Source organism: Hippoglossus stenolepis, chromosome 24 (assembly GCF_022539355.2).
Source record: "Hippoglossus stenolepis isolate QCI-W04-F060 chromosome 24, HSTE1.2, whole genome shotgun sequence".
Lineage (NCBI taxonomy): Eukaryota > Metazoa > Chordata > Actinopteri > Pleuronectiformes > Pleuronectidae > Hippoglossus > Hippoglossus stenolepis.
The window spans coordinates 4928531-4953900 of NC_061506.1; the positions used below are offsets into that span (position 1 = coordinate 4928531).

The 25370-nt window shown below is 42.9% G+C and overlaps 3 protein-coding genes across 5 annotated transcripts; 2 read left to right on the forward strand and 1 right to left on the reverse strand.

Moving 5' to 3' along the window:
* The first annotated feature begins 33 nt into the window (after positions 1-33).
* Positions 34-2658, forward strand: LOC118103675 (involucrin-like). The gene is made up of 2 exons (XM_047339211.1): positions 34-345; positions 1897-2658. Exons 1-2 carry the CDS (start codon positions 34-36, stop codon positions 2656-2658), a joined length of 1074 nt encoding a protein of 357 aa, XP_047195167.1.
* Positions 2659-3603: 945 nt separating this feature from the next.
* On the forward strand, positions 3604-4548 carry LOC124851418 (involucrin-like). The gene has a single exon (XM_047339212.1). It carries the CDS (start codon positions 3604-3606, stop codon positions 4546-4548), a length of 945 nt encoding a protein of 314 aa, XP_047195168.1.
* A 2482-nt stretch (positions 4549-7030) lies between these two features.
* LOC118103622 (voltage-dependent L-type calcium channel subunit beta-4) lies at positions 7031-23957 on the reverse strand. 3 transcript variants are annotated; one of them, XM_035150734.2, is made up of 14 exons: positions 23730-23957; positions 21991-22074; positions 17418-17588; positions 17193-17315; positions 16944-17071; positions 16095-16171; positions 15629-15648; positions 14464-14544; positions 13952-14010; positions 13666-13775; positions 13330-13481; positions 12112-12207; positions 11803-11988; positions 7031-11426 (listed from the first exon to the last, which is right to left on the reverse strand). In XM_035150734.2, exons 1-14 carry the CDS (start codon positions 23790-23792, stop codon positions 11163-11165), a joined length of 1614 nt encoding a protein of 537 aa, XP_035006625.1. In that variant the 5' UTR covers positions 23793-23957; the 3' UTR covers positions 7031-11162. The 3 variants fall into 3 exon arrangements, with proteins under 3 accessions (XP_035006625.1, XP_035006626.1, XP_035006627.1); XM_035150735.2 differs by lacking the exon at positions 16095-16171 and having other exon boundaries at positions 15629-15647; positions 23730-23955; XM_035150736.2 differs by lacking the exons at positions 21991-22074; positions 23730-23957 and adding an exon at positions 20348-20874.
* Between the last annotated feature and the right edge of the window lie 1413 nt (positions 23958-25370).

Genomic DNA, 25370 nt, shown 5'->3' on the forward strand with positions numbered 1-25370 from the left:
ACAGGAGACTCCCCTGAGTGGGAAACCATTAGTATGCAGCAGCAACAGGAGACTCCTGCTGAGTTGGAGACCACTGGTACGCAGCAACAACAGGAGACTCCAGCTGAGTTGGAGACCACTGGTATGCAGCAGCATCAGGAGACTCCAGCTGAGTTGGAGACCACTGGTACGCAGCAACAACAGGAGACTCCAGCTGAGTTGGAAGCCGCTAGTATAGGGCAGCAGCAGGAGACTCCTCCTGAGTGGGAAACCATTAGTACCTTCAGCACGCAGCAGCAACAAGAGACTCCAGTTGAGTTAAATACTGCTTGTACGCAGCAACAACAGGAGACTCCACCTCAGTTGGTAACCGCTTGTACGCAGCAGCAACAGGAGAGTCCAGCCCAGTTGGAAAATGTTTGTGTGCAACAGCAACAGGAGACTACAGTTGAGTTGGAAACTGCTTGTACGCAGCAACAACAGGAGACTCCAGTTGAGTTGGAAACCGCTTGTATGGAGCAACAACAGGAGGCTCAAGCCCAGTTAGAAACCATCTGTATGGAGCAGCAACAGGAGACTCCAGCTGAGTTGGAAACCGCTAGTTTGCGGCAGCAACAGGAGACTCCAGCTGACTGGGAAACCATTAGTACGCAGCAACAACAGGAGACATCAGTTGAGTTGGAAACCGTCTGTACGCAGCAACAACAGGAGACTCCCCCTGAGTGGGAAACCATTAGTATGCAGCAGCAACAGGAGGCTCCAGTTGAGTTAGAAACTGTCTTTATGGAGCAGCAACAGGAGACTCCAGCCGAGTTGGAAACCACTGGTACGCAAGAGCAACAGGAGACTCCAGCCCAGTTGGAAAATGTCTGTATGCAACAGCAACAGGAGACTCCAGTTGAGTTAGAAACTGACTGTATGGAGCAGCAACAGGAGACTCTAGCTGAGTTGGAAACTGTCTGTATGCAGCAGCAACAGGAGACTCCCCCTGAGTGGGAAGACATTAGTTTGCGGCAGCAACAGGAGACTCCAGCTGAGTGGGAAACCATCTGTACGCAGCAACAACAGGAGACTCCCCATGAGTGGGAAACCATTAGTACGCAGCAGCAAAAGGAGGCTCAAGCCCAGTTGGAAACCATCTGTACGCAGCAGCAACACAAGACTCCAGTTGAGTTGGAAACTGTCTGTAAGGAGCAGCAACAGGACACTCCAGCCGAGTTGGAAACCACTGGTACGCAGCAACAACAGGAAATTCCAGCCGATTGGGAAACTGCTTGTACACAGCAGCAACAGGAGACTCCACCAGAGTTCGAAACTGTCTTCATTCAGCAGAATGAGGGAACTCTAGCCGAGTTGGAAACTGTCAGTTCGCAGCAGCAACAGGAAATTCCTTCCGACTTGGAAACTGTTCATAAGCAGCAGCAACAGGAGAGTCCAGTCGAGTTAGAAACCGCTTGTACGCAGCAAAAACAGGAGACTACAGTTGAGTTGGAAACCGCTTGTACGCAGCAAAAACAGGAGACTACAGTTGAGTTGGAAACCATCTGTATGGAGCAGCAACAGGAGACTCCAGCCGAGATGGAAACCAATGGTACACAGCAACAACAGGAGACATCAGTTGAGTTGGAAACCGTCTGTACGCAGCAACAACAGGAGACTTCCCCTGAGTGGGAAACCATTAGTACGCAGCATCAACAAGAGTCTCCGGTGGAGTTGGAAACTGTCTGTATGGAGCAGCAACAGGAGACTCCTGCTGAGTGGGAAACCATCTGTTCGCAGCAGCAACAGGAGACTCCAGTTGAGTTAGAAACCGCTTGTATGCAGCATCAACAAGAGACTCCCCCTGAGTGGGAAACCATTAGTTCGCAGCAGCAACAGGAGACTCCAGCCCAGTTGGAAAATGTCTGTATGCAACAGCATCAGGAGATTCCAGCCGAGTTAGAAACCACTGGTAAGCAGCAGCAATGGGAGACTCCACCTCAGTTGGAAACCGCTTGTAGGCAGCAAAAACAGGAGACTCCAGCTGATTTTGAAACCATCAGTACGCAGCAGCAACAGGAGACTCCAGTCGAGTTAGAAACCGTTCGTATGGAGCAGCAACAGGAGTCTCAGGAGTTGAAACCGCTATGGGAGGAGACTCCAGCTGAGTTGGAAGCCGCTAGTATAGGGCAGCAGCAGGAGACTCCTCCTGAGTGGGAAACCATTAGTACCTTCAGTACGCAGCAACAACAGGAGACTCCACCTCAGTTGGTAACCGCTTGTATGCAGCAGCAACAGGAGAGTCCAGCTCAGTTGGAAAATGTTTGTGTGCAACAGCAACAGGAGACTACAGTTGAGGTGGAAACTGCTTGTACGCAGCAACAACAGGAGGCTCAAGCCCAGTTAGAAACCATCTGTATGGAGCAGCAACAGGAGACTCCAGCTGAGTTGGAAACCGCTAGTTTGCGGCAGCAACAGGAGACTCCAGCTGACTGGGAAACCATTAGTATGCAGCATCAACAAGAGACTCAAGTTGAGTTAGAAACCGCTTGTATGCAGCAACAACAGGAGACTCCAGTGGAGTTGGAAACTGCTTGTATGGAGCAACAACAGGAGGCTCAAGCCCAGTTAGAAACCATCTGTATGGAGCAGCAACAGGAGACTGACACAGGAGACTCCAGCCGAGATGGAAACCACTGATACGCAGCAACAACAGGAGACATCAGTTGAGTTGGAAACCGTCTGTACGCAGCAACAACAGGAGACTCCCCCTGAGTGGGAAACCATTAGTATGCAGCAGCAACAGGAGACTCCAGCCGAGTTGGAAACCACTGGTACGCAAGAGCAACAGGAGACTCCAGCCGAGTTGGAAAATGTCTGTATGCAACAGCAACAGGAGACTCCAGCCGAGTTGGAAACTGTCTGTATGCAGCAGCAACAGGAGACTCCCCTGAGTGGGAAGACATTAGTATGCAGCAGCAACAGGAGACTCCAGCTGAGTTGGAAACCGCTAGTTTGCGGCAGCAACAAGAGACTCCAGCTGAGTGGGAAACCATTAGTATGCAGCAACAACAGGAGACTCCAGTCGAGTTGGAAACCGTCTGTACGCAGCAACAACAGGAGACTCCAGTTGAGTTGGAAACTGTCTGTAAGGAGCAGCAACAGGAGACTCCAGTGGAGTTAGATACTGCTTGTACGCAGCAACAACAGGAGACTACAGTCGAGTTGGAAACCGTCTGTTCGCAGCAGCAACAGGACACTCCACCTCAGTTGGAAACCATCAGTACGAAGCAACAACAGGAGACTCCAGTCGAGTTGGAAACCGTCAGCACGCAGCAGCAACAGGAAATTCCAGCCGAGTGGGAAACTGCTTGTACACAGCAGCAACAGGAGACTCCAGCAGAGTTCGAAACTGTCTTCATTCAGCAGAATGAGGGAACTCTAGCCGAGTTGGAAACTGTCAGTTCGCAGCAGCAACAGGAAATTCCTTCCGACTTGGAAACTGTTCATAAGCAGCAGCAACAGGAGAGTCCAGTCGAGTTAGAAACCGCTTGTACGCAGCAAAAACAGGAGACTACAGTTGAGTTGGAAACCGCTTGTACGCAGCAAAAACAGGAGACTACAGTTGAGTTGGAAACCATATGTATGGAGCAGCAACAGGAGACTCCAGTCCAGTTGGAAACCGTCTGTAAGGAGCAGCAACAGGAGAGTCCTGCTGAGTTGGAAACCGTCAGTATGCAGCAGCAAGAGGAGATTCTACCAGAGTTGGAAACTGTCTGTACGCAGCAGCAACAGGTGATTCCAGATGAGTTGGAAACCGTCATTACGCAGCAGCAACAGGAGACTCCAACCGAGGTCGAAAACGTCTGTACGCAGCACAAACAGGAGACACCAGCCCAGTTGGAAACTGTCTGTATGCGGCAGCAACAGGAGACTCCAGTCGAGATCGAAACGGTCTTTACGCAGCAGCAACAGAAGATTCCGACCCACTGTCAAACTGTTTGTACGCAGCAGCAGCAGGAGACTCCACCCGAGTTGGAAACAATGTGTACGCAGCAACAACAAGAGTCTCCAGCTGCAGTGGAAACTGTCTGGTCACTGCAGCAACAAGAGATTCAGGCCGAGATGGAAACAGTCAGTACCCAGCAGAAACAGCAACAGGAGAGTCTAGCCGAGTTGGAAACCTTCTACAGGGTTTGTAAGGACGAAAAAGACAAGATCCAATCAGAGATTACATTGCTTCAGTTGGAGTTAAACAAGCTCTTGGCTGAGAATAACATCTATACAGAACAGGAGAAAGAGTTACATGAATTGCATTGCCAGAAGAATAAGATGCAGTTAATGAACCGAACACACAAGAAGGGATATGTCAGTGCAAGCCAGGAGACTGATTTAGATATTTCAAAATTTTCTAACCCTTTTTCCGAGTTGGAAAACACCTTCACGCAGACTCCAACCGAAGAGCCTCAAGAACCTCCTGCGGCTGAATCCTGGGGTTTCCGTGTTAAACGGCTACTGAAAGTAGCTGCGCCTATAGCAATTACTGCAGCTGCCCTCATTACCATCATGGTCACTAAAAGATGGAGATGATGCCCCACCCCCCCGGTTCTTCCAACAGTTTCTTCCAGTTAATGAGGGACTTATCTTCTCTCCACAGTCGCCAAAGTGTTTGTTCATTGTAGGAACTGTTGGAATTCTCTGTTATTTTTAACATCTTCTATGTAAAGTGCATTGAGATAATGTGTATTATGATTTGGCACCATATGTCTTCATTCAGTTAATTCCTTTTGCCATTCAAATATTATGTACCCTCTTCAAAATAAATCTCTTTTCACTCTATATCACTCTATATCTTTCTTCACTTGAATATATAATATCAGTAGCTGTGTCTTCAACCAAAGACAAAAGACAAATTGATTCTTCTTGAGCGCAGAGGGAAAAGATGTAAAGTGGTGGTAGTGTGGGATTGTCACTGACTCATGGAAAAGGTTGGTCCTGCACAGAGTCCCGGCGCACCAATAAATAAAGATCCAGGGGAGCAGGTGTGTGTAGAAGACAGTTTAACATCTCTTGTTGAATGGCTGAAACTAATTGAACATTGCCTCATATATCATCTGATGTGGGTTCAAGGTTTAATCCAATGCAAACAGTCAAAGGTTCTAAAAAAAAGGATCAATTAACTAAAACTAAATTTGTATTTTAGCAAATTTACATCCTTTCCAGTTAGTAGTAAGTTAGTATGTTGCCTGAAAACTGATTAAAGTCATAGGTTAGTATGTCGTCTGAAAAATGAAAAAAAAGTCAAAGGTTATGTCGTCTGAAAAATGAAAAGCATTCTCCCATGCTTCGCATGGGAGAATGCTTTTAAGCTAGTTGAATAGTTGCATGCGAAGCATGTGGAGCATGCAACTAGTCATGGGAGCCTTGTTCCTTGTTGCCTTGTTAGTTGCCTTGTTCTGGCAGGAGACACATTGTTGGACTCACCCATCATTGTGAGGACTGGGTTCATTCATACAGCTATGCATCATCCACCTGCTCCCCTGGATCATCCACCTGCTCCCCTGGATCATCCACCTGCTCCCCTACACTCAACACTCGACACCCTGCTCCAAAGCCAAAGCCAAGGCTAGTTTGGCTCTGGTCAGATTTGAACCAAGAACCTTCAGGAGCCAAGTCCTGCAGCATCTCCTCTAGGCTAGCGGAGGTCTCCTTTAGTCCTTTGAACAGATGTTCTATTTGTCTTGTTCATTTGTATCATGTTAACAATACAAAATTGCCTCCAAATGGATTTGAATGGGAGAATGGAAAACTGTCTGTGTCCAGATTTGAACCAAGAACCTTCTGGTTGTAAGACCTGTAGCATTTCCTCAACACTGCAGAAGGACGACAGAATACTTTTACCGGACGTTCTATATGTATAGTGCATTTTCACAAGAGAACTTAAAACTAACCTAAGCGGGTTTTGAACCAAGAACATTCTGCTAGCGAGACCTGCAGCCTTTCCTCTACGCTACAGGAGGATGATGGAATGTTTTTAACGGATGTTCTATATGTACAGTGCGTTTTCACTTGAGAGAACGAGTTTAATGAGCGTTGGACCCAGAACATTCTTTATCCTCACCAAGTTGCTCAGTCTGATAGAGGATGGACTAAGCAGTCTGAAGTGGTGGGTTCGATTCTTATGAGAGTCCATCTTCTAAGAAGCTGAGTTATTGACCAGAGACACACAAGTCTCCTTCTTTGGGTTCTAAAGTCTTTCATGTGTATAACTTCATAATTTCACTCAGTCTCAGTGAGTAGGACTTGAGAACTCAAGTAGCTCCACTTGTTAAAGGATGGACTTTCATAAGAATCAAACTCACGACTTTTGGTTTGCAAGTCTATCCTCTATAGGACTGAGCTACATGACCAGAGACATAATCCTTTCTCTTTGGGTCCTCAAGTCTTTAATCTGAGCGTTGGACTTCAACAGTTCATTGGTGGTTTGCATAAGAAGGAAACAGCAGGTGTCTGACCAAGTAGCTCAGTCTGTTGGAGCAGGACTTTTTTACCAGTTTTCAGACGACATACTAACCTGTGACTTTTTTGTCAGTTTTCAGACGACATACTAACCTATGACTTTTCCGGATTACCTTTAACGGATGTTCTATAAAGCTAACATCAGCAGGTTTTGAACCAAGAACATTCTGCTATCAAGACCTGTAGCCTTACCTCTACGCTGCAGGAGGAGGATGGCTTTTGGTGTAAAAACTCATCCAGTGTTTGTTGTCTATACATATATATAATAGTAACTAACTTTAAATTGTTCCAATTCTCCAAAATTTGAGCATAAGGCACAAGTTGTATAGCAGCTTTTCACTTGTAGCCAAAAACAATTGGAAGTACCTACTATTCACCACTAGATGTCAGAGATGTTACTGAAAACCCCAGTGATTTTTATGTGATGTCCTCAAGTCTTTGCTAATCATTTAATTGCCAATCAAAGCAGCAACAAAATTAACCACAATACGACAAAGAACATTTGAGTTCTGTGATCCTCATTCATTACAGTAAAAACACACTTTAGACAACGTCAGAACCACTCTTTTATTTTGAAAAAGAAATGTTTTAAGTCACTTGTACCCTTGCCTTAAAACACAATCACTTCCAATATCGTTTATTTTTCAATAGCTTCTTTTTTTTATAAATTAGAATGGTATATTATGCATGCAATACCTCATTAGCTGCTTAGGTTTTCATCTTCCACAGAAAAAAACAAACACAAAAAAAAGAAAAAATCCCTTAAAAGTCCAGAAAAGGGTGGGTTGGAGAAGCCAGAGCATAAAGCGATGTACAGTTTGCAGGTTGCATAGTACAGTACATGTAGTTCCTCATTTTAAAACAGCATGCCGTTTGTATTGCACATTACTGAAACTTTTTATACTGGACCTTGCTGTTGTTCCAAGTGTCCCGCATGGGTGTCGTCTCATTTCAGCACAAGTATACAGCAAATAGCATCTCTCAAAGACATTATGTACATTTATTTGTTATAAAAATAATTATACCAGCAAATATTCATCTAATACTTATCTACTGGAATAAGTGTTTTGCTTCTTTTGTTTTTTTCTTCTTCACATTTTACCAAAAGAAAATCCTCCCTTTAAGTTTTGTATTTCGTGTTCACCTTGAGATTTAGTCCATGAAAAATACAATTGGTGGTGATTTTTTGTTTTTTGCCAGAAGTGAAAGGCATGTAAAAGAAGGCCAGGATGGAGAGTTTTTGTTTTTCTTTTGAGGTGAGTGTGGTGTTGTTTTAGTTCTGATCTACCTCCACGATTCAAAATGGGGCAAACCTCTGTCATCGTTTCGCGTCGGGGCGTTCACAAAGAGAGGGCCGGTGGGATGCTGGTCTGGAAATCCCTTCTGATTGTCTCAAGCAGCCCAGCTCGACATTGGTTGGCTTGATTTCGAATGGAAAATGGCTCCCTGTCCAAACAACCAATGGGATTTTAATGCCAGGGGGCAGAATGAGACAGAAAAGCATGTCTGTAAACACTATGCACTTTCGTTTCCATCTTATACCAGATTCACATTGTAGGAACAGTTGCTTAAAACCCACCTTTTTTTGCGTACTCTTTTGTGCTATGCGACTATTTCTCCACATCTATACAAAGTGTCCATCCAGAGAATATGATGCCTAATTTTAAGTTTAAATCAATAAATCAAGAGCTGTATTTGTATTTCATGTCAGGCTTACGTTGTAGTTGGTGACGCGAGGAGGAGCCCTTTGAAACTTATTCTAATCAGGTCTTGAAAAGTAGGTCAAGACATCTTGAAACTGTGTCAGGCTATAAAACTATCAGGGACAGTCAAATATCCTAAAACCCTAAATATAGGACGGAGTTTTTATCTATGTTCTAACATCCTGACAAACAACATCTGACACCAAATTGATTTTGGGGTGAAAAGTGCTACAGACTTCAACCTCATGAGTCATTGTGAGATACTGTGAGTTTCTAATTATTTATAAGGGAAGATTTGACTTGTATGATTTTAAGGAGAAGGGATCACCGTCAAAGCATCAGCTCTGAACTTATATTCTTCTTTTCTTTCAGTCTTAAAAAGAGAGAAATATAAGAAAATATAAATGTTTCAGAAAGCACAAAGCTTTCTGTAAAGTTGGAGGAAATGGATCATCGATGTAACACTCATGCTTACTATTACTATTACGTTTTGTCAGAGGGGAAGACGCCAAAAGGTTCAGATTTTATAGCGACTGTTTCCCACCATACGCATTCGATGTCGGAGAAAACATCAGGACGGCAAAAACAATGTTTATTTCACAATTGGTTCCTTTTAATATATTTATCTGGCAGTGCGTCCGACTTGAAAAGTCAGAATATAAAGGAAAAAACTTGACTTCATTTAAATTAATACTAGGATCTATTGAAGGAATAAATTAATGGCCAAAAACCTTACAAATCTGATTTAAGAAAAATTTTGTTTTAAATTATTTTACGTTTTAAGTGTTGCATCTCAGTTTGTGTATTTTATTTTGAAAAATGTACTTTCATTCCTCAGTTATTTAGCTTTTGGCATTGCACTGGTTCAACGTAGAAAATCAAACTGATCTAAGCATAAGATTCAGCGAATGTGTGTTGAAAAACGTCACAAAACACATTAAAAACACACTGTCTGGGAAATACATGAAATAAATAACACGTCCCGACAGCAGCCACAATTTCCTCCGTCTCTTTATCTCGTTATCTTCCGACTACAAACTGTAAATCACGTTCTAATGGTCCTCTTATTTACTACACTAGATAACGACTTAATTATCTCGTAGTTTCAAGATAACAAATTTAATCTTTCAGTTAAATTTAATGTTATGTTTCGCAAAAAGTAATAATTTCAAGGCAGTTTTCAGATTTAAAAGTGGCGACTACTGTTATCTGAAAATACAAAACAATTAAACCATAATCTTGATTATTTAAAATAATATTTTACACTGTATTATGATAACAAGCCTTAAAATCTTTATTAGCAACCTCTGCTTTCACGTGAAGCACCATGTTTGTGAGGTAAACGATCATCATCTCAGCTCAGTGTTTTGTAGTGTTTCTCTCAGTGCACTTTCCACCATATAACAAAATTCTGAATAATTAGAAACTATTTTCATGGTGACGTCTCCCTCATATGAGTCATGCAATCCACTGAAACATTCCTGAAGGACAAAAACCAACACGTAAAAAGTTTCCGGTGTACCATTTCATTTCAGAATATTTAGTAACAAACCTCAGGGTTCCAGAGATATCATTCATCTTTAAAATTTGGGCCTCATTTTTCAGTTTTTTTTTTCTTTCTTCTTCTTTTTTTTTTTTTCTCGGAGAAAGGCGCCCTATACGTCTACAAACATCAACTTGATTACAGGAGGGTTCTATTTTTTTTACGTTTGGAGGGAGCATGCTCTGCAGTCAGGACAACATGCCAGCTACACAGAGATGATGCATGATGCAACCGACCCTGCCACGTCACATTTTAAAATCCTCCGATCCCCTAAAACCAGCAGAAGGAACTTTGACGGCGATAAATCAACCAATTGCATGACTTGCGGACTGACGCTTCGAGCGACATCTGCACGTTAACAACTTTCATCGCTTATAAATGCAAAACAAGAAAGAAATAAACAGTTCCCGATCTTCGTATTCACACTGGCAGGGGCTAAAATATCCTGAACTGCTCAGAAGGTTTTCACACCGTTGGTTTTTTATGCCGCTCCACATCTCAACAACATCAAATGCATCTCAAGTAGTATTTTGCTATTGTATTTCACGCCACAGTCCAACACTTCCCTCTAAGTGCTAGCTGTTCAGAACAGAAGCAGTATGGCCTTCCCCTCCAGCACGACTGAGATCTGATCCCAGCACCATCTGAATCTGTCCGGTTTATGACGGCGAGGGTCTTCACCCAAATGAAATCCTAACGCTATGCTACAGAAAAGCTGGCCTTGCTCAAAAGTGACTTTTCGAATAGCAAAATAGTTTGGGAATTTGAAGCACCAGTTTTCAAAACTAGCAGCCAGAAGTCATCCGCACGCCCGCCCCCCCGCAAACCTCGGAAAGAAATCGGACCTCCGTATCTATACCTCATCGTGGAAGAATCCAGAGTGCTCGGTACAAAATATCAATGAAGTGGATGCGGAGGTTGATCATCTATCAGCATGCAATAAGCTAAATGGTGAGAGGATTTATACATGGCCCAGCAGCCTTCAGCAGTCTGTGTGCAGTGGACCTCCGTCCGACCGGGTGCGATGTCCCAGGCACTTAGACGCCCACGCACCGTCACCACCTGACCACTACCCATCATACGCTTGCTGACACGGGCAACAAGCTGCTGCACGTCTGCTGAGCATCGCGTTAGTACAACTCCCAAAAGGTCCCAGTAACATAAATTTGAAGGAATTTATTGAAGTTAAACGTTCCTGAAACCTCTTTGACTACTCGCGCTGTTGATTGACGGGGTTGCCCTGCAGCTTGATTCAAAAATAAATACCTGACATCTGTACATGACTTTGACTTTGAAAGAGAAATAAACAGCCAGGTATGCAAAAGAAACAAATGCAAAAACCAAACGGGTACAATTTGGGACCATCTTGGCTCTGTTGCAGCGTTAGTTTTGGGTGGAATCTGGGCCACTTGGGGCCCCCAGTGGTGGGAGAAGTGGGCTCAGAGCCGGTGCCGGGAGTCATGGCTGTAGCTGCCCGGTGAACTGCGATTGCGGTGTGGTTTGTATGAATCCTGATAGGGGTCCTGGTAGTCCTGGTACGGGTCCTGCTGCTCTCGGCTATGCTGCGAGCCGGACGACATGCGGTTGCGTCCCTTGTGCGCCCGCTCGTTATGGTAGTTTTCGTCTGACGTCATCAGGTTGCGTCGCTCGTTCAGGGTGGAATGGTCTCCTGTGTGGTTGCTCTGTCGCATTCTTTGGGTCTGCTGATCACATGAACAGAGCAGGAACAACACCACTCAGTTGGACATCAGCCTGTGTAGATTACATGTTCCTAACACTACATTTCTACCAACAAAGCCAAAACAAGCATTGAATTTACTGCACCATCTTGACTTGGTTAACACAGACACACTGCGGATTATAGCTCAACTGCATGGAGGCATACATTTTTGTATAAAACTAATTAGTCTGCTACGTCTTGCACTGATCCTGGACAAGATTTCTTTACACTACGACAGAAGAGATTACAACCGAGACCCACAATATTCAGTCATGGTGTGAAAAAGCGTTAAAGCAAATATAAAAAGCTCATATTCAGGTTCATAACATTGATTTGGGACCACGGGATGAGTTCTGTACCTGCAGTCCAGAGATGCTGGTGGGGTAGGGGGTGAGGGTGGTGGGGCCTAGGTTGCGTCCCAGCAGGGGGTTCAGGGGCGTTGCCATCGAGGTGTGGGTCGCTTTCCAGTAGGCCTCCAGGTATTCAGCCAGGTGCTCGCAGGCGTCCTCTAGCTGGTTCTCGTCCAGGATGATGTCAAACATTTCCTGTTGACAGAGAACGGAAAAGAAAGATGACGTGCAAAGAAACGAGATGGAAACTGACGATGCTATGCCATAAGATTTGAAAAAGCAAATCGTCAGCCAGTGCACTAGGATGTGGACACTTACCGGAGGACACTGGGCCAATTTGTCCGCCGCCACGAGCTGCACGTTCAGGTGTTTGCTCTGGGACTTTCCTCTGGATTTGACCAGCCTCTGCAGGACCTGGACGGCACCACACGAAAGGTACATGACGCTCAGGTTACAGTGGAGCTATCACAGATTTGGGTGCATTTGTGTCGGATCGCCGTGCACCCTCGTCACCACATGTGCAGTGTGATAGTGGCAAAGGGATATGGAAGCTCTTTGTCATAAATGAGTGATCAGACACATAAAACAACTGATGCAAACAGAAACCTGAATACGGTGCAGCTACATTCATATTGATGGGGCGAGATTTAACTTAATATCAGAATATCAGCCTGTTACCTTAGCATTTTCTCATGTTATACTTTAGTATAAGTTTCACAGATGACAAAATACTTCATCTTTTGGCTCATCAGCATCTAATTATCATAAGTATCAGGACTTTGAAAAGATTGTGTTAGAAACTGAATCTAATCTGAAGAAAGAACCACAGACACAGATGAGGAGATGTTTGGTTGTGGCAAAGAAAGAATGAGATCTAGCGTCAAACTTCTTTATTCTCGTAATATTATGACTTTTTTCTTAAAAATACTAATACTCGGTCGTTGCTTTCAGAATTTGTTTGGACACTGGTCAATTGTAACAAAGCGAGCGTTTTGCATGCTAGGAGGGTGCAGTGTAAAAACCAGTGTGGGAGACCAGGAAGTGATGGTCTGAAGACACACAGGTGTAGCGTCTGGGAGGGTCTGGACTAGTCTGTAGACCCCAGAGTAGAGAAAGTGCAGCAGGTCCATGCAGAGGTGCTTCAGTGAAGATCTGAAGCCTTCACCAGCTCCACAAAGTGCTGTTAACATTACCCAAGAATTTGCCATGTATATTTACATCTGAAGCGGCGTCCTCTTCTATGGAGGCTGCCATGTTGCACCGCCATGGTTCTAGTAGCCCAGAAAGGACAAACCACATGCTGACTCTGGCCTTCTGAGTATTGATACCTCAAGGCCACCAAAGTTTCTCCTACATGCTTGGTAGGGGAGATTAAGCTGGAGGGGTATTCTGCAACTTCACCACTAGATGTGACTAAATCTTACACACTGAACCTTTAATTTTGGTCCAGGGTTGATTACTCCTGTAAACCACTGAATAAAAAGGTTTTTTAGTCTTACAAAAACCTGCGACTGAGCACAGTATATTATACAGTACCTTTGGCGAGGAGACCTTAACGTGGACGATGATGGGGGCCAGGGAGGTCTTGAGGAGCTGCGCCGGGTGGTTGATGGTGTCGGCGTCCAGCACCACCAGCTGCAGGGAGCGGGCCAACTCGAAGATCCTCTCGATCTCACTCTGCACCTCAGCTGATCGGACGAGAAATGATTCAAAGAAAAGATATTAAATCAAACTGAATATCTTTGGCTTCATGTTTGGACAAAACAAGAAATGTATAGACTTTACATTGACCCCTGGAAAAATCATAACGAATATTTTAGTAAATAATCAAAACTAGAAAGATAATCTGCAAATTAATCCAAGTTTTCTTACCTAAGCTGGAGCGAGTGTTGGATCTTTCGATGATGGCCCTTTTACTGGGGTTGTTGAGAACAGAGCGTTTGGCTAAAGATATATCTGCAGTGACACGTGTGATCGATATCCTGTAAAAAAAACAAAGAGATTCTTTAAAAAGAAAACTAAATTAATTCATTGGCCAGAAATGACTTTGTGAAAGTCCCTCCGCTGTGCATGGGTAAATTGACATATTAACAAAATAAACCACAATAACCAATGAGAATTAAACACAAAAGTCATCACAGGGCATAACTTTTCTTACCTGCCATCAAATCTGTGCTTGAGGAAGTCGAACAGTGCTTTCTGCATCATGTCTGTTACCTGCAGCAGCAAAGACAGATGTTTTTTCCCTTTTGTCCATTGCACATTTAAACTGCATCCATCACATTGTCCAAAAATAATATTCTATTAATGTAAACAGTTTCATAAAAAGCAATCAGGAAGTTCAATGAAGACTTCTCTTCCCACAAAAGCTCAAATCTGCCAATTACACAACATATTTCCATCTGACCTCTTAGTCTCCTCATTAGTCTGCCTGCAATCTGGATGTTAACGTGGGCGATGACACGCTCACAATTAATTGCGCCAACAGCAAGTTATTTTGGGCGACGGAGGCAAAGTCATCTCCTTCCTGTAATCTTGTCATTATTGCACTGACAAACATTTAATCATCACTTCTTTATTTGCTTTATTTTTAGGTTTCGCTCAGAGAGACTGACTCAGCGACATTCATCCACACGAGCAAAAGGCAGATTTTCTTTCTTTCCAGCTCACCTCGTAACCCTTGAGCGAGGGGCCCACCAGCACCACAGGCCTCATGGAGGGGACCACGTCATACGGGGGGATGTGCTCCGTCTGTTAACGCAAAGATACTTGATCAGCGGCGGTCGACTCATCGCAAACAACAGGACCCAAAAAGACTCAAACACAGAGAAACAGATAAAAGCAGAGTCATGTGTTGAATGGGAGGCTGACATACATATATTTCCACGTTGGGACATGTAGCAAATGATAATGTGCTAATTGTTTGTTTTTCTTTTAAATCAAATATACTGACGCAATAAATTCCTGCAAAATGTCAAAACATATTGACTGAGTTTACATCGCTTTTCCTGATAATGACTGTTTTATCATCTTAAGGAATAAATACATAATTTAGTAAATTACTTCTGATCAACTAATCAAGGTTTTCTCATTTGCTACACAGATGGATGGATGATAAACTACAGTAGGACCCATTCACACAATACCAGACCAAAGATCACAGTAAAAAAGAGCACCACAACACTGCACCATGCCAAAGTGGTAACACGAGATACTACACAGTTGTGTAAATCGTAGGGAAATATGCGACAAAAAAATAAAAAGGTCTTTCTTTTTGGATGAAGTTGGGCAGTTATCACGGAGGAAAACTTAAAAAATGATGTATATTATGTACTTATATATTATGTTATCTTTTTAGTATACAGATATACATTTTATATTATAAATATATTAAATAAGTCAAAAAGAAATGTGCCTCAAAAGTGTCAAATATATTAAAACAAATAAAAAATACTTCTGGAGAAAAAGCACAATGTATTTATAGTTCATATTTATGTTGTTAAGTTTGTTGTTGATCTTTTTTGTGACGTATTTTTATTTGACCTTTTAAAAGACGTTTGAAATAAAGTGAAATGCACTAAACTCTGTATGTTGTTGCAGTTTTGACTCTTAGCACTAACGTACTTTGGCATCACAGTGATGGTGATGATGCTGCACCGTATACTTCAGTCGAGCTGAAGTATTTCGTGCTCTCGGATGTGGCACGAGGTCGCAACTTCCCGTCAGACTAAAATGTCTCGGAGCGACTCGTTCCTGTCATTCTATGATGGCGACGACAACAACAGTCGAGTAGATGGTAAACGAGTGTTTGTTTTTTTTACCGTCACCAACTTACCACTTTCTGTTTCTGCTTTCCTGTGGGAGGGGAGAGAAGACAGTGACAGTGTCGTCAGTAGCTGCGGTGGATTAGAGGCGTCACCATAACATCTCTACCACACATGAGCCTGACAAAAATAACCAGCACCATATGATATTAAATAAAATATGTACATGAATCACAGTTTCTATTGTCCTATTGTTATATTCACAAAGTCACATGAGTGCACTTCAGAGGGGGGGTCATAGTCTTGGCGTTGGGTTCACACTGTGGTAAGCTCCAGTCTCAGAGCGCCTGCAGTCCTCAACTGGAGGAAGAGGAGGATGATGGGAAAATGTACCAACAACTCTACGCATTGAACTTATGCTCTATATGCAGAGAGGCTTTGGAGTCTTATTCTCGCTATGCCGCAGCGGTTCAGGAGGCTCGGCTCTGAGCCGGCCGCTACCAGCCCTCGTCCCCCGCCCCCGTCCGGTGCTCTCACCTGCCGAGGATATGAGGGGTCGGATAGAGGCCGAGACCTCATCCTCTACACTGGAAGAAGAGTTCCCTCCAGACTTACTGGAAAAGACAAGAGGGGATAAAAAGAAGAAGAAGACAGAAACAGAGGTTGGTATTAATGCGGAAAATGCCAGAGAAGGTGTATAAAAGGGGTTAGTGATGAGGTAACTGCAAAGGAAAAGAGCAAAGTGATAAAATAATCACATTTGATCATATATGAATATATACAATAATCAGCCCCACAAATAATGGCAGCGTTTCTCAGTTACAGTGTAAACATGGTCCTGGTTAATGGGGTTCAAACGTCTCTGCCCGCCTGAGACACGCTCGGTGACAAAAAGCCACAGGAGTCAAAGGAGTAAGTGAAACGCTGAGGCACCGCAGTCGAGTGGGATTAGTATTAAACTCAACAACGAGGCTTGAAGGAAGTGCATGTGAGTTACTGTACGAGCTCTGGACGACAGAACCTTCAAGACACATCACACACACACACAAGGAAACAGCGAGGCTGATAATTACAGCTACAGAAATTAACACATTTGAAAAAAGGAACCAACAAATGTTTGAAAACGTAATCGTAGCTTAAAGTAAAAAGATAAAGTGGTGGTTAACCTGTTGGACCAGTATCTGCCATTTGAATTTGAATGTGCAACATAAAAAGCTTCAAGTAAAAATACATCTCTGCACTGATTTGAATTTCGATCCCCAGTTCTTTTAGGTGCATTGTAACATTCGTAGCACAAGAATAATGTTCAGCAGTTACCTCTAATATTCATTTTAGCCGCTGTGTGGCAGTTAGTTTGTGGGATGAGTGTGTTTTCCTGTTACTCACCCTTGGACTCGTCCTCTCTTTTGCTCCTGCTGGAGCCGGATGTTCTCGAGCTTCAGGGGGCTGGGGATGAAGCCGATCTCACAGCCCTCCTTCACCAGCCGACCGATCCACCAGTCATTGTTGAACTTCTGAGGACGATAACATGGCGAAAAAAGAACACAGGGAAAATGGAAAAACTTCTCATGAGTATTTGGCATCAAAAAATATTCAAGTAAGTGTCGTATTTAATTTAAAAAAAAAACACATCACCTCTTTTATGTGGAGGAAATCCTTGGCGTCGAAGGAGATGGCCGTGGCTGGGACTGGAACATCCTCATCCAGGGCACCACAGTAGCTGACGTTGGTCCTTACAGCAAACGCCACGGGTTTAGTCTAGAGGACGGAGAATGAGAATATTGATGTATTAACAGAATATTAATGGAATAACAGAATATTTACTGGCCAGTTAATATTAACTAGACGGCAGGATTGCACCTTGGCTCTCTCCAGTTGAGTGGTGGCCTGCTGCTCCCTCTCCTGGCGGCTCTGTCCCGGTCCTTGGCTCTGGCTTGGGCTCTGGCTCGGGACCGGGGCCGGGACCTCCCGCTCCTCCTCCAGAGAGACATCTGAGTCTGATGGTCTACTAGTGTATGAATCAGCTGAGCCCTGCGGAACGGAAATCACACCTTAGGTTAGAGAAGCTGAGATGTAAAACTGAGAACAGAGACCTGATGATTTTCAAACGTAACGGAGTGTTGGGACTGAAACGATGGGTCAGAACCAGTAAAGTCAGCAAATCTCTGAAAATGAATGATCTACATATGACTAATGCAAATTATCAAATGCACATGACTCACTGTTGAAAACCCATTTAACCGAGAACAGTCGGGAATCATGGGCTCTGAGGTTCACACAGACTCATGACGTTGTTATAATTGTAATAAAAATGCACTGTAGCATAACTTTTCCAGATATTTAGAGTTACAACAAACAACTATGGAGCCTCATGATATAATACAATTAGAACGGTGCTCAGGTGACGTTAGATAATGTAAATACATGACAAACTGTATAACGTAGGTCCAGTCGTTATATCTTTAATCTTTAGTCAGAGTGGGACTGATGCACTGATGCTTTCTCCCTTTAACCGTCACACAATCAGAACTTCTGATAACAGTGAATTGACAGATGACTGTCAGACGTTTTGGGGGTTTTGCGTCGGTCCTGCCAAATCCAGAGTGGTGGCTTGGCACCGCCACTGCAGACCAGGTGAAATGAAGTAGAGGGGAGCAGACTGCCAGGAGCATCTCAGACAAAGTGGAATTTCTGTTCCCGTGCCGTCAGCAGTTTGCATGAACACACGCGGCCAAGGCCTATACTGATATTGGGGAGTGAGAAATTTCCAATATACACGTGAAAAAAATGGAAATGATTCCTAAGAAATGTAATTGAGGCTCTATTATAATTATATATATATATATTTATTCATTACCAAACTAAAAAGAAAGCTCAAATACAACCAAAAATATATATCTTGTAGTGACAAATTTAGCACAATTTTCTTACATCAAATGTGAAAATTAACGCATTAATCTTTTCTGCATTTTTTTATTTTGTAAAATAAACGTTTTCAAGTTAGTTTTAACATCTATCTGCCGCAAAAACTACTCCACTCATTCCCATGAAATGTTGGTGGAACGTGACCTAAGAGAGAAGCCATAAAAACTTGGTGTTGATCCAGGAATTGTTTTCAAAAATATGTGAAATGATCCTACTAGTGAAACAGAAGTCTGAATATACAATATCTGATTTATAAACTTTGTGCATTAACACCACTTGCATCCATCAGGCAGGTTACAGAGGCTCCAGCAATCGATATCAAAATGGACGTTTTAAGGTTTGTGACTTTGTTTAGTTTTCTTCTCCATTTTCTAGCACTTCAGGGATATTTTTAATCAGCCCAGTCTGTTGAGGCATCTCGGAGATTTCCAGTAATGCAATTTCTTCCTTTTTCTTCTTGCTTAGACGTAACCGGACCAAAGTTGCTTCGCTCTGCTGTGTTAATCTAAACACTCAGCCACTAATGATGATTCAATTAAGGAAGACCATTAGTCTCGAGGAGATCAATCAAGCTCGTCGTCATAGCTAAGCACTTTTGGCTTTTCACAAACGAGCAGAGGCAGCGCCTGACTTCAGCACGCCGCTCGTCTGGTGCGTGTTAATCACAAAGTGGCACGTCCAAGAAAAACCCAAATTTCAGATAATACACATGTTAATGGAGAAACAGGAAAATCCCAAATATCTCTGCTGGTTATTATCTGTTGTTTAAAGGAGCATTCCACTAATTCCACACATTCAAATCAGTTTTTCCAGTTGTGTGACAGGAAAATGACCCATGATGATGTCATAGTGATGTCATCAAGGTTATCTCCATTTGGAAGTGGACAATAGAAATTGTTACGAGAAAAGCCAGTGTTACGAAATGATTATGTAAGGTTTGAAAGACAAGGACGTTTATTAGAGAGGAAGTGTGTCATGAAAAGACACTGTTGAGTTGCATTATGGGAATTGTAGGATTCCAGTATTTCGGGGGTTGAACCCACACTAGAAAGTAAATGAGGATATCTCGGTCTTTCCAGTTTTCCATCTCTCACGAGTACAACTCACACAACAACAATATGTAAACGCCGTTAACCGTCACAAATGTGTCACGTTGTCGTGATGCACGCACGCCCCAACACCGTGTGGAAGCTTTTGAGGTTGCACTGTAGCATCCGAGCCATTATCCAATGGAGTAGCTCCGGCATGTGACTCATCAGCATCAGAGTCCACTTAATGACATCACGATGCATGTTTCAGCGAGCCTCGGCGGAGCCCGCGCGGCACGCAGTCGCAGGGTCAGGCACGAAAACGCTCGGCTGCACATTTTGTTTTTTAGAGAAAAAACAAAAAGGGGATGAATGCAGAAATGTGACGCGTGAGGATTTGTCGTGTGGTCGTGCGACGGGGCCTCGAGGGGAGAAACGAGTGCTTTCACGTTCCATCTTCTCTGGAACAGAGGTGGTGAGCACTAAATGGCTCCTCCTGGCTCCGGTGGTCCCCTCACGGCACAGATCGCAGCCACACACACACACACATTGGGAGAAATATATATATATACAGGAATGCGTGAATGTCACACGTCAGAAGCCATCTGCCTAATGTGCACCCCCTCCCCATCACACACACCGACAACCACCCACACACCCACCCAACCCCCTTCCAGTCAAGCATAACCCACGATCACGCTACGGTGTGCTGTTGGAAAAAGAATTAAAGGCCTCTTATGTGTGTGTGTGTGTGTGCAGCTGAGCCACTTCCATCAATAAAACACAAAAGCAGATTATCACACACACACACACACACACACACATCCAGACACTCACCGCCTCCGAGTCTTCAAATCCATGCAGGTACAAATTGTCATACATGGAGGTTTGATATTCCAACGAGTGCCTCTAGAAGAATGAGGGGGGAAAAAAATGAAGAGTGGAGGCGGAGGCGTGAGGAGGGGGCACCACAGAGAGCAAAAAAAAAGGAAGGATGGGAGGGATGACGACAATCCCTTCACTCCTCAGCAGAGAAGAATAATTTATATATATAAATAAAAAAAGATCTCCCCTCCCGTCGGATCACGCCTGGTCCTCCCGAGGCCCCGTCGCTTGATGGATGCAGCTTCTCCCTGATCCCACAGTGCTGCTGGCTGGCTCACATTATAGGATGGAGAGGCTCTCCCTGGAGGTAGCCCAATCCTGGCATTTCATTTCATCAGGCGTCCGCACACACACACACACACACACGGACATACACACGCACCCACACAGACACACACATATACATATACACAGCGAGAGGAGCAGAGGCAGAAGCAGCAGCAGCAGCAGCAGCAGAGCGGTGGATCCTTCCTCAATATCCAAGCCTGATGACACAGCCAATGTGCAAGGAGCTGATTGGCTGGCTGGATGTCCACTCAGCTTGGATGAGCGCTCTCCTTGATTTTTTTTTTTTGTGTAAGTGCAGGAGGTAGCGGGGGATCGGGGGAGGGAGGGAGGGAGGAGTGAAAGAGGGGAGCAGCATCCTCCATTTCCCTGTTTCCTCTCATCCTTCCTCTGCTCATCTATTCTCTCTTGACAGCAGAAATACATACATTTGAATTAGATGTATAGATTTGATCCACGTATTTAAATGAATTGAGAATTAAATCACGAGCGGTGGAGCCACTGCTAGAGTGAAAATCCAATTTGGTCCAGGGCCGTGACCAGGATTTCATAAAGTCCAAGTCCCCCCCGAATGCTTCTATTGTGTAAAGTAGTTTGTGTGACATTGTTTGTATGAGAAGTGCAACACAAATAACGTCTGTTTCATTAGTTGATCGATATAAATATGTCACCCTCGGCTTTGGAGAATCGTGATGGCCACGATCTTGTGTTATGGTCCGAACAGATAATTTATCAAAAACATTAATTGATAAACAAGTTGAACCATTAGCTGCAGGTCTGGGTCTTATATTGAAAACGGTCAAGGAAATGAATTCACTTCTAATGCAGCAGCAGTATTTTCAGGGAAATATGCATCACTTTACTATGTGTTGCAGTGAAGTGGGCCTTATTTTCCTTTATGCTTTATATAAGAAAATATTCTCTTATTCGCTTCCTCTTTTATTGCTGCACTGCAAATTTCTGCTAGCAGCAAATTACTGCCCTCTGCAGGCGATGTCACCCAATTGCATCTGTGCTGATAGATGTGATAGAAACAAGGGCAACATATTCTCATCATGATATTATTGTACAGCACAAGTTGTATTCGCAAACTCAACAGGACGCATTTAAACGTGACACACGTTTTTCTCCATGAAGTTGTCGCTCAAATACTGATTTTAAATAACGTCAGTAGGAAAACAAACGATCCAACGTGCACTAATCCTGAAAGTGAATTAATTAAATCTGTACAATCCCTCTTAACGTTTCTATGAATACAGTCAGTCTCAGTCAGTCTCTCTCTCTCTCTCTCTCTCTCTCTCTCTCTCTACCTGTCTGAGGATGAAGCTGGTGGAGGTGGTGCTGCCGTCAGACCTCTTCAGTCGGCTCCTCCTCGAGTAAGTCCCTCGGTTCACCTGCAGGAGAACAGGAGGACGCAAGGTGTCATTCACACACAAAACCCTTTGTACATTCACCAAAGAGATTCAAGGGCTTCAATAAGGTCAAATAACAAGATAAAGTTACACACACACACACACACACGTAACATGTAATATAAATCTTATACTTACTTGCTGACTATCTTAATAGTCTGACCTTCCAACAGTGTTTTAAAATGATGTATGAATAAACTTTATTCTTAATAATAGTATCATACTGTATATTTTTGCATTGGATGTTGGTCTTGCCTACTTGTTCTACACCTCCTGACTTTCTCTCCGTCTCTTTCTCTTCCCAAAGTCCAAATATACCAGCGGAGGTCGTCTCCAGGGAGCGAAATTAATTATCTGCCAAGTGATTTGCTCCATTTCTGTTCAAGCCTCCAGAGAGAATGACAATGTCACCGTAAAAAAAAAAAGCCAGAACCTACTTCTGTGAATGTATAAAAACAGGGCCATTAATCTGGGCCAGCATCTCTCTCCTCTGTCCCTCAGTTCACGCCAGCGGCCAAAAGCTGAGGAGACGTATGAAGGATAAAGTTAGAAGCTGCGAGTCTATGAATATCCTGTGATAGAGACCTGTGAGCCGCCTCCAGTGGAAACTGAGTTACCATGGAGCAGGGGCTGATCTTTACAGACACTTCAAAACAATCTGGAAATCACTATTCAAGATTATTGGAAATCAAGTTAGTGGAGGAGGCAGGAACTGGTTGATTATCTTTACATGTATATACATAATTACCAGGTAAATATTACAGCAAGATTACATTGATGTGATTAAAGAACATTATTCAGCAGGACAATATGGTTCCAGTTCCAGTTTGACTTTAGATCAGAGCAGATGTGCAAATTCAAACTGAAGGTAAAATGTTCTTTTACCTGTTTTTATTTATTTCTATCGTTATAGTGTCTTTAGTTTGCATGGTGCGTTTATTCTTTTATTCTAATGGGCATCTACAGGTTGGGCTTCGAACAGAATTTAATTGTAACGTACTGGTGCAGTGACAATAAAGTTATCTTATCCTATGTGGACTAACTCAAACACACTCAGTTAAAATACATTATGGAGAATGGCAGAGTTTGTCTTTTATTTCATCATGTGTTGAGTTAAACATGAGAACAATTTCATCACTATCTGCCAAGTGTGAAGCTGCAGCATCGAGGCAACATAGACTTATAAAGAGTTCTTCTTGTTCTAGGCCAATTATTCAAAACACCTCAAGACACATTAATAAAATATAATGTATTAAACGATCAAAAAAATCATCTCCACTATATTTGAGTGTTCTTTACTATTTTGAAGTCGTTTCGTTGTGTATGTAGAGTTTTTAAGTGTTCTTTATTATTTAGAAGTTGTGTATGTAGAGTAAGTACCTGGATATAGTATAATATATATTAAGTATGTATCTGTATGTACTGTGAGTACCTGGATATAATATAATAAGTTATAAAGTGTGTATCTGTATGTACTGTGAGTACCTGGATATAATATAATAAGTTATAAAGTGTGTATCTGTATGTAGTGTGAGTACCTGGATATAATATAATAAGTTATAAAGTATGTATCTGTATGTAGTGTGAGTACCTGGATATAGTATAATATGTATAAAGGATGTATCTGTATGTAGTACCTGGAAGATGGGCGCCTGGATGCCCTCTCCTATCTTGTTCCGGATGTAGATGTGCCGGGACATCTCAGCCAGGACCTCGGTCCAGAGGGCGGGCTGCTCCGGTCCAGCCCAGCGGGGAGGTGGCGGGTTCCGGGCCGCGCGCTCCAGCTTCACACCGCACACCAGCTCACGGACACGGGGCGCACGCGACCCGCAGCTTCCCGCAACCGAGATGCTCTGCCCGGGACACGCGCCTCAACGGCTGTGCGGCAATGTGCGTGAATGTTGGACGGAACCACTTTAGAAACATGAGGAGGGGGGGCTTTATTAAAGAGACACCAGGAGACTATTTAAACATAGGAACTATTTAATAATAGGAACTATTCCAAAACCCCAGGTTAGGGAGGGGGGACTCTATTAATGAGGGACCAGGTGACTATTTAAACATAGGAACCTTTTAATATAAACACAGAAAGAAATATTCATTTTGAATATTGATAAGTCTGTGAGTACATGTATTTCATATTCAAAATGTTATAGAGATTAAATCGTTCCATCACGTATCCACTGTACAGCACTATCTGGTGGTGAAACAATGAAAACACTTCATAAAAAAAAAACAGGTGCATTTTTCGCTTTTCGCCTGTTTTCAAGACAATGCTGCCCCCTGCTGGACAAACAGAGGAATTACATGTGGTTTCCTGAGAGGAACGACGATTACTGTAGTAATCAATTACTAATATTAACGTTACCTACGTCCCTCATTAATAGAGTCCCCCCCTCCCTAGGTTTTAGAATAGTTCCTATTGTTAAAAGGTTCCTATGTTTAAATAGTCACCTGGTCCCTCATTAAAAGAGTCCCCCCCTCCCTAGGTTTTAGAATAGTTCCTATTATTAAAAATACTAAAAGGAGAAATTTGCCACACATTGTATTTTGGTTGTATTTGTGTAGATAACGTTAATATTTGTAATTGATTACTACAGTAATCTTCGCTCCTCTCAGGAAACCACATGCAATTCCTCTTTTTGTCCAGCAGGGGCAGCATTGTCTTGAAAACAGGCGAAAAGCGAAAAATGCACCTGATTTTTTTTTAATGAAGTGTTTTCATTGTTTCACCACCAAACGATTTAATCTCTATAACATTTTAAATATGAAATACATGTACTCACCAACTTAATCAATATTCAAAATGAATATTTCTTTCTGTGTTTATATTAAAAGGTTCCTATGTTTAAATAGTCACCTGGTCTTTTTAAACATAGGAACTATTGTAAAGACTCCAGGGGGGGACTTTATTACAGACGTACCAGGTGACAAATAACAAGAAACGATTTGTATTTTTAAACAAAATGTGCCTCACGTTGTATTTTGGTTGTATTTGTGTAGGTAACGTTAATATTAGTAATTGATTACTACAGTAATCTTCGTTCCTCTCAGGAAACCACATGCAATTCCTCTTTTTTGTCCAGCAGGGGCAGCATTGTCTTGAAAACAGGCGAAAAGCGAAAAATGCACCTGATTTTTTTTATCAAGTGTTTTTCATGATTGAGGTTGAAACGTTCATATTTATTGTGTAGAAATGCAGGATAGTTGTTTTTTAACATTAAACTCAATCAATATTTCGAGTAAATTAATATATACTATACTATAACTTCTATTTT